The sequence below is a fragment of the Nannobrachium achirus genome (genome assembly GCF_963921795.1).
Source record: "Nannobrachium achirus genome assembly, chromosome: 5".
Classification (NCBI taxonomy): Eukaryota; Metazoa; Chordata; class Actinopteri; order Myctophiformes; family Myctophidae; genus Nannobrachium; species Nannobrachium achirus.
The window spans coordinates 56,321,591-56,330,569 of record NC_137814.1 but is presented as its reverse complement, the minus strand read 5'-3'; the positions used below and the strand labels follow the sequence as shown (position 1 = coordinate 56,330,569).

At 40.5% G+C, this 8,979-nt stretch overlaps 1 protein-coding gene across 1 annotated transcript; it reads right to left on the bottom strand.

The window, feature by feature from the left end:
• Positions 1-2,776: 2,776 nt before the first annotated feature.
• LOC308285375 (profilin-2-like) lies at positions 2,777-8,565 on the bottom strand. The gene is made up of 3 exons (XM_080726104.1): positions 8,264-8,565; positions 6,237-6,429; positions 2,777-4,657 (listed from the first exon to the last, which is right to left on the bottom strand). The coding sequence occupies exons 1-3, from the start codon at positions 8,393-8,395 to the stop codon at positions 4,560-4,562; spliced, it is 423 nt and encodes a 140-aa protein (XP_080582230.1). The 5' UTR covers positions 8,396-8,565; the 3' UTR covers positions 2,777-4,559.
• Positions 8,566-8,979: the final 414 nt, after the last annotated feature.

Genomic DNA, 8,979 nt, shown 5'->3' with positions numbered 1-8,979 from the left:
AAATAATTATATATATATATATATATATTTATATATGTAATGGAGGTGATCCGAACCTCCCCACCCGGCTTCGAACCCGGGTCTCCCGCGAGAAAGTACAATATCTTAACCATTACTCCAAAGGGTTATCCCTATGGAACGAGAGCAGATACTAGACTTTTGAGGCTTCAGGCTGGGGCTGCGACTCTCTCCGCCACACTCACCCCCCTTTGACCTCCTCCTACGGGGAAGCCCGGATCCGGGTCACGGCACCAATCCACCCGGCTTCGAACCCGCGTGAAAGTCCAATATCTTAACCATTACTCCAAAGGGATATCCCTATGGAAGTTTGGAACGAGGGCAGATACTAGACTTTTGAGGCTTCAGGCTGGGGCTGCGACCAGGGCAGGAATTTCATGGAGGCCATGGCCGCTGTTGCCCCTCAGTTTGGCCTTGTGCCCCTCAAACCAATGGCATGACCTGAGGCCACAGTGGCCTTAATGCCCCAGCTGACTGTACCACTTTCTCCTCTGTCTCTTTCTTGTCAATATGTAGACAGTAAACAACAGTCTCTCTTTCTTGTCATGTAGACACCAGTGTCTTTTGTTGAGATTCTGAAATCTTAACTCCCCCAAGTCCCCATTTTTAAACCAATCCAGTGAATCCAGTGACTTTGTTCGGAGCAGGGCTGAGCATGGATTCATCAGATTGTAAATACGATAATTGATCTATTTCACTGCAGATTAGGTTATCATCCCTAACCCTTAGATTCAAATACTAAAATCTTGTTTTATTTTATGGCCTTCCTGCCCTGGCATTTGGCCTTTGTGCCCTCAACAAATGGACAACACCACACACACACACACACACACACACACACACACACACACAATTCCCAGATGATTAACTTAATGTGCAACATTGTTTTCTCACTCAACAGTAAACAAATGAACATAAGACCTGAGTGTATAGAAGATATATATACATTTCTAAAGTGACAATTTAAGGACTTTATAATACCTCTACAAATTAAACATTGGCCAAATTGTCGAATATTAGAGGTAGAAATTGTGAAAATAGCAGATCTACAATTTGACATGCTCTCAATGCCTCGCAACAGAACTGTGTTATACAAAATGTAATGCCTCAACTCTAATGCTTGCCAGTTAAAATATAACTATACTGTGAACAATTATTTGAGTAGACCGGCTTCAGTGTATAGCTTTGTTATTTGTGGAGGTCCCACTAAGAGTTGAGGCATTACATTTTGTATAACACGGTTCTATTGTGAAAATAGACGATCTACATGCTCACAACGCCTCGCAACGTGAGCATGTAGATCGGCTATTTTCACAATTTCTGCCTCTAATATTTTACAATTTGACCAATATTTAATTTGTAATTTTAGAGGTATTAAAAAGTCCTCAAATTGTCACTTTAGAAAATGTGCAGATACCATCAATACACTTAAACTTCATGCTGGTATGTGTACTGTTGAGTGAGAAAACAATGTTGCACATTAAGTTAATCATCTGGGGACCCCCCAAAATAATTTGGGGAGCCCCGACCCACAGGTTGAGAACCACTGACATAGACTACTGCACTGCAGTTGTAAGGCATGTGTGTGTGTGTGTGTGTGTGTGTGTGTGTGTGTGTGTGTCAAGAAAGCACCTTTTATATCCCACAGTATTTAGTCTGTATCCTACAGAATTAGGTCTTTATACTACAATTAGGTCTTTATCCAACCTACATCATTTACAAAAAATGTTCTATGTAAAAAAGATATGTCAGCTGTTAGTCATACGTTCGTCTAATGTTAGTCATAGGAGGGGGCTTGTACTATTAGGCTGGGGGGACAAATATTTGTGTGTTGCCATTGTCTCCTGGGCACAGGCCCCATTGGCCCAGGACACAATCCATCCATGGGTATTGCAATACATCCGATGTGAAATAAGTTGCATTGTTGATTAAAAAGGGACTAGATCCACTCTGTATCCACCTGTTTCCGCAAGACTTTACTGTAGCATTATCTGCGGGACACTTCCGGTTAACAGCAGACATACAAGCTCACGTCGCGTCGCAGATGCAACCGTTGTGAGCTTGTAGATCACTCTCGGCTGCGACACCGGAAATGCCGCTCGCCTTCTGCGCAATGCACGATGGGATGTTGGAAAGTTGTGGATAGGCTAACTGTATATTGTGGCTTAAATGAACCTTGAACAGTAAAGATAACCCAAAGCAGAAAACCTTCACATTTTGTAAAATGTGGAAAGAAAAGTGTCTGCTGAACGATCACGCCCATGCATGATATGATCACATGCCTATTAGGGCATTAACGACTTGTGATTTTTGCAAGTCGACTTTATTAAATGACAAATTAAACATTGTCCAAATTGTCAAATATATAGAGGCAGAAATTGTGAAAATAGCCGATCTACATGCTCACGCCTCGTAGATCTGCTATTTTCACAAGAGAACCATGTTATACCAAATGTAATGTAGTACTGTAATATTGGATAATTTCCTTCTTGACAATAAACAATCCTACTGTTCATGGAGCAAAAATAATGATAGAAAAAAATACAAAGGATTATTTTTCCTTCAACTTCGACTTTCTCTGGTGGGAGTCGACTTGTGTAAAAGTCGACTTTTTCGTTAATGCCCTAATGCCTATACACAAGTTTACACAACGTATTAAACATTTATATTTAGAAACACAAGAAAATGTGCATACACAGTACTCATTTAGCAATGAGAAATACAATAAAAAAACATGCTGGATTTACTTCTGGTTGAAATAACTTTTATTTGATCTGTCTGTAAACAAAGGTATTATCAATTATTCATGGCATTTTCCCATTTTTTGGAAAAAGTATGTTTTGTGACCTGAATTCCAAACCAAAAGAAATGACCAAACAGCAAGGACATCCGTTTCGTCTTTTTTGTTTCGTTTTAATTCTGTACATATTCCACATAGCCTAGAGAATATTACTGACGCCAAAATATCCCTTAGGAAAGTGCCATTTGGGTTACTCCTTGCTGGAGCAGCAGTTAAAAATCCAACTCACAGTAGCAACAGATCAGATCTATTTTATGGCACAGGATACACAGTTAATTCTCAGAAAGTTTTCACAAGACAACTTACAAATGTTCTTATTCCAACCAACACCATTCTCCATAAATTTAGTGTACACAGTATGTTTTAATATACTTGTAAGTACCGTGCTATGACAGTTTCTGATACACCTTGGATGACTAAAGCACAAGGCAAGTAATATCCAAGTTGTCAATACCTAACAGCTTGGTTATACAGTCAAATGCATTCATACAGTTGTCAAATCAGGCCATTTCCTCATCTGTTAACAGACAAATTAGCCATTAAACAATGTGGAAAAGAAATGTCTAAAGAAGCAGTTAAATGTTTTACAGTCATTTGAAGCGTGTCTTGATGATTACAGTCAGACAATGAGGCCAACATTAGAACATCCATAACAAGCGGGCTGAAGCAATCCTGAACAATCCCTCTTAACCGACTCTTGGTCCAACAGGGGAATAATATACTTAAACTTAACTAAACATGTAGTGGTATATACTGTAATGCCAATAACTGGCAAAAGTAAAAATCGCAGGAGCCTCCTGACAAAAACTAATTTTGTCATAGGTGGAATGTCCATGGAGACTCCAGGCTGTAGTGATGCATCATGGGAAGAATATCTGTAACCCTCAGCGATGCTGAACTGCCCCTACACTCAAACAACATCCCGACAGCACATCATTAACCTATAAGACCACATTCAAGTACAACAGCAAGGCATGTGATGGAAGATATAGCAATGTAGTGTGCACAACAGAGGTTGCAAAAAATGGTATGTGTAGCACCTCTCCAGATGAAATCTACCATTTCTTGGTGGTGGCTACGCAGAACTATGAAAAAAATAAAATAACGGAACGAATGAAAAGATGTTTTTTTGGCTGGAATATCGATGCTTGAGGTGGGGGAGGACATGGGAGTTCGGTATGCTAAAAAAGATATGCATGCAACTTTTAAAATCCCCAACATGCTGAATGCCAATGATAAGGAAGACAATGTGAACCTGGCATCTCGGTAATACTCAAAAATAAGAGTCACAATGCTAAATTACCTCAACCATCACGTGTACTTCCCCTTTAGACATACGTATGCCAGTTGTTGAGTATTTATACAAGGCGAGCCCAAATGTGTTTACACTTTTTATTACACCTGCAATCTTTTTTTATCTTTTTATTTATTTATTTTTTCGCACATTTTCTAGTTTGGTAAATATACATTTAATCAATGTCAAAGAACATGCCATTACTGAAGTGCCAAAATGTTGAGTTGTGTACAATGTTACGGGATAGGTAAAGAGCTGTAGTGATCAGGGATAATAAAAAAAGAAAAAGGAAAATAAAACAAAAGAAATGGGATTTATATAAAAGTGGACTGCAGGAAAGAAGTAACATTGTTTGCCATCTTGATCCTGGAAGTACTGTCAATAACGATGGAGTGAGTGGGAGTGAGCTGCTAAGTGGATGGATGGGTGGGTGGGTGGAGATTCTGCTCAATATCCAGACTTCCTCAGGTAATCAGCCATGGTATATGCTTTCTTGTTGAGCTGTCCGCCATGGACCCCCTCCTTTCCCATGACAAAAACCAACGCTGGAGCAAAAAAAAAAAAAAAAGACATGAACAGAATTGAAGAGTCTTTTTTTCCTTCCCCCACTACTAACAGGGGAAGGGGGCAAAAGTTGACACAAGATCTTACCACCACTCTTCATCATTGCTATTAAAGTTTCCGAGACATTTTTTTGACTGCTTGCTGGAGAAATCTTAAACAGCAACATTTTCGTTTCTCTTCTTTTTGTCCCTTAAATTTTTAACTACACGAGCTTGGCAAGACTAGAACCCTGAATCCCTCAAGTATTTTGCCATTGAGTATGCCTTCTTATTCAATCCGCCTCCGTGGACCCCTTCTTTGCCCATTACAAGAACCAAAACTGAAAGAGAAGAGATGGAAAAGGGAAAGTTTAGAGGAGTGAAAGGTAAAGAAAAGACATTCAAAAGTGAGAAAGTATTAGTAATGAATAGAGTGCTCAGACAGAGTTCTGATAAATTCTTTTTTTAGAGGCAGCAAGTGTGAGCTGCAGGGTAGACACACGCATGCATAGCTGGAAGGGGAAAACTTAATAGATTACTGCGAGCTCCTAAAAAACTGGTTAACACCCTAAATGAAGTGAAGCTAGTTGCTGGAACTGGTAGAAAAATGTTCATCGTTAGATCTGTCCAGTTAAAGACCCACATGCTGCTTTCAATCTACAATTAAATTAACACCGTAGTCAAAGTGACTAACATTTCAAGGAATTTCAACCCAGTAAGTATAGACTAGGGGTGCAATAGACAAACTAATTTAATGGATGATTCATATTCAATTGGAGGGAAATCTTTTAGATTTCTTCTCTTTTTAAGTGAAAATGGCAGCAAGATGTAAGACAGTTAGGTTACAAACTTCCAAATTGATTTCTTAATGTATTAATTTTGTGTGGATCCCAAGATGACTAGTGACCACTTGTGGAAGCTGATGGCAATCCCAATAAAGATTTACTGAGTTTCTTAACCCTCTTCCCCTAAAAAACTGACTTCATTATTCAATTAATCAAAAAAAGTAATCAATGAAATGATCTCTAAGATAATCAACAGTTGCATCCCTAGTAAAAACACATTAAGAGGATTTACAGAGCACCCAAAGCATGCATTCTTTTTTTTTAAAGGACAGCTGACACAAATATGGTTCTTAACAGCAAAAGGGGGCAGTTAGGAAAAGGAGAAAGGGATCAGTAGACAGCAAACAGCCCAAGACCAGAATTGAGTGCTCAGTAATCAGCCAGTGAGGACCACAAAGGCAGACAGACTGTAGTAGGCAAACCTTGGCTTCTAAATAGGAGCTTTTTTTTATACTCACACAAAGCTGACTTTTAGGAGAGATATACTTGAAGGACAATCTATGAGCGTTTGCCTGAAAGCGTCACATGATGCTGTGTGACTCACTTTTCTGTTTGCAATGCACTTGCAAGTCACAACAGTCATGTGAGTAACAGCCAACTCCTCACGCCCATGTGATTCGCCCCCCCAACACAAAAAAAGGCAAACACGTCATATTATTACTTGGCAAAATCAAATCACGTCATTATCCAATATAGAAAAAAATAAGTTCGCATAGAAAAGCACAACTCATATTTACCTTTGCCAGCTCTTCCTACTGAGATATTGTATGTTGGCTCTCCTCCTGTGCTCTTTGTCCGGATGTCCATCGTCCAGTCACCGTCGTTCTGGAGGCTGTCCCTGATGACCGAGCACTTCTTTAAACCCAGGGTGAGACCGTCGGTGAAGAACGACATCCTGTCCTTTCCAACCAGTATGTCGATTTCTTGAGACTGCAATGAAGAGACAAAATTAGCTTTTGTTCATTTTTTTTGTTAAAAGGAGGAAAGAATGCATCATGTACTCAGCATCTGCAAGCATGTTTCACAAATAAGGCAGGGGGGCAAACTGCCAAGCACATGGGAAGTCTCTCACAGGCGGTTAGGGTACATGGCATGCACCAGTGGATTACATACAAATGTATCATTGTTAGTTCGATAATTAAGCCAACCAACAGTACTGTGTCTGTTTAGTCACAGTCACAGTTAATATGCCTGCGTTGACCGGATGTGGGCAGACGGGTGATTTTTTATGCTACCAGAAAATCACAGGACATTTTTTTAAACGTAACTGTTTACGTGCTAAGGGATTATTGTGCGGACGTTTCAATCAAATTGGTTAGACAGACTGACAGGAACATTTGGCAGCTAGCTTGTTCTTAGCTAGCATTATCCAGCGGAAGTAACGTGACGTCCAGTCCACCAACTAGGCCGGACCAGGTGGGAAAGTCTGGTGATGCGGGGTTAGGCAGGCGAGCATGCAATGCATGCACTGTGCCTTCAAATCCATTCACCTCCTGAATGAATTAAAAATCTCACGCCAATGTCACGCGAAAACACTTCACACAAACAAACAAAAACATAAGCAGTTCATCGGCTTGGTCAGTGCTGTTGAGCAAGAAATCGGCTTGGTCATTATTATTTCAAGTCACTCAAATCAAATGTAACCCAGTTAACAGCTAGCAAGCCAGTAGCTAGTTAAGTCAAAGAGGCTTTAACGTAATTTAATAGTGTAGTCAAATCTCACGAGGGTGTAGCTTGCCCCAACAAGGTGTTGTCGGCCCCTGTAGGCACGTTTTCGGCAAGCGCCTCTGCTGCTGCTGACGCAAACAAGCTGCCAGATAAGAGCAGCTAGCTACTAGCTAGCAAGTTAAGAGCTTGAGCTTATTTATTATAGTCAAATAGCACGAGGAGGGCGTCGCTTGCCAAAGAAATGCACAGATCTACAAGCAGACAAGGCGTGTTGGCTAGTACACACGTTGTTGGTACATCTCTCTCCCTCTTTAGTTGGCAATCGCCGACAAAAAGAAACCACAGCCAGCCAGTGCCGGCCGTGCAGCACGAAAGCATGCATGCTCTTTCAGTGGAAGCCTGACACCGTCTATTAGCTGGACAGACATCAGAACGGCTATAGGATGGGTTATTGTTGCTGCTGGGTTTCTATACATCTACAGACACACACACACACACAATACATAATGTCGTTAAAAATCATTATTAACATGTAGATGAATTTAACGGGTGTTTTAGTTTCGAGTCTGTCCAGGAGTAGCTACACAGGAGAGGGTGTGTTAATCTAATCCAGGGAATGTGTTAGTTTCTGCCTCCCCAGTTCCAGGTGATAGTCTGGTCTGGAGAGGAAGGGAAGGAGGCGAGATGGGCGCGAGCAGCCACCCATGGCTGGCTGTTAACTGTCGTGTTAGCAGTTAGCATGAGCCAGTCTTTTGCGCTTTTCGCGTGACAACAAACAAAAAGGTGTTTTAAAAACGCATTTTTTAAAAATAAAATGAAATAAAAACGCATTTTTTATTCATTTATTGTCACGCTGGACTGGAGAACGGCACGTTGCTAAGCGTATAGATTAGCCCCCACACACAACTCTGTGGCTATAAGCTAACCGATAGCTAGCAGCAAGCAAGCAAAGACCCCGTCTGGATGTGTGAGTGTGTGAGAGACTGTTGAGTGTGGTTTGTTTGGTGACAATGAAAAAGGTTTGTTTTCCGAGTCGTTGGTTTAAACTGGAGTTTATTTCGACTTAAACCTCTTTAAAACCTTGCCTTTTTCTTACCGTTATATTGTTAAAAGTACCGCCGGCGTGCGCCGCCCAGACGTATTTGGCGTCCGTGTAGCCAACAATGGCGGTGTCCTGACAGCTGCCGTCCGCCATCAGATTATCCACGTAGCTTTGCCAAGAAGACATTATTAATGTTGTTGTTGGAGGGGAAAAAACACACACTGGGAGGATAGAACTACTAAAATAAAAAAGGAAAATAAACGACAAACTTTCCTTTGCCACTAAACCTAGGGATAAGAAGATACAGTGCTGCTGTTGGTTGGTTGGTGGAGCTCGCCAAGACTCGCCGGGCAGGGATGGACGGACAAATGTGAAAATGAGCGAGGGAGTGAACCAATATAGCACTGCTTCCCAAACGCTGGCAAGGGGACCCGTCGGTGGGTCGCGGACACATTTTTATGGGTCCCTTTGTAAGTATATTTTTCCCCCCTGCATTGTTTTTAATTATTTCAAAAACATTACAAAAAAAATAACATTCCTCAAGAAGATAAGATTTTCATGAATATTAAACATTTTTTAATGATTTGAGTAATTTCATTAATGAATAAAAGAAAAAACACTCCTAAAAACGTATAGGCCTAAAATAAAAACTTTTTCAACAATTTCATGAAGAAAATAAAAAAATATATTAAAACAAAAATCCATATTGGAAAACAAATGTTTAAGAAGTAGCCTAGTGAAAATAGCTGATCTACAAGCTCAAGCTTTGC

Bases quoted from the DNA above. Each gene is read 5' to 3' on its own strand.
- LOC308285375 (XM_080726104.1), bottom strand. From the start codon at position 8,395: ATGTCTTCTTGGCAAAGCTACGTGGATAATCTGATGGCGGACGGCAGC. The intron at 6,430-8,263 runs GTAAGAAAAAGG...TCTTCATTGCAG, and splicing joins GTACTTTTAACAATATAACG to TCTCAAGAAATCGACATACT. The intron at 4,658-6,236 runs GTAAATATGAGT...TTTTTGCTCCAG, and splicing joins AGTAGGAAGAGCTGGCAAAG to CGTTGGTTTTTGTCATGGGA.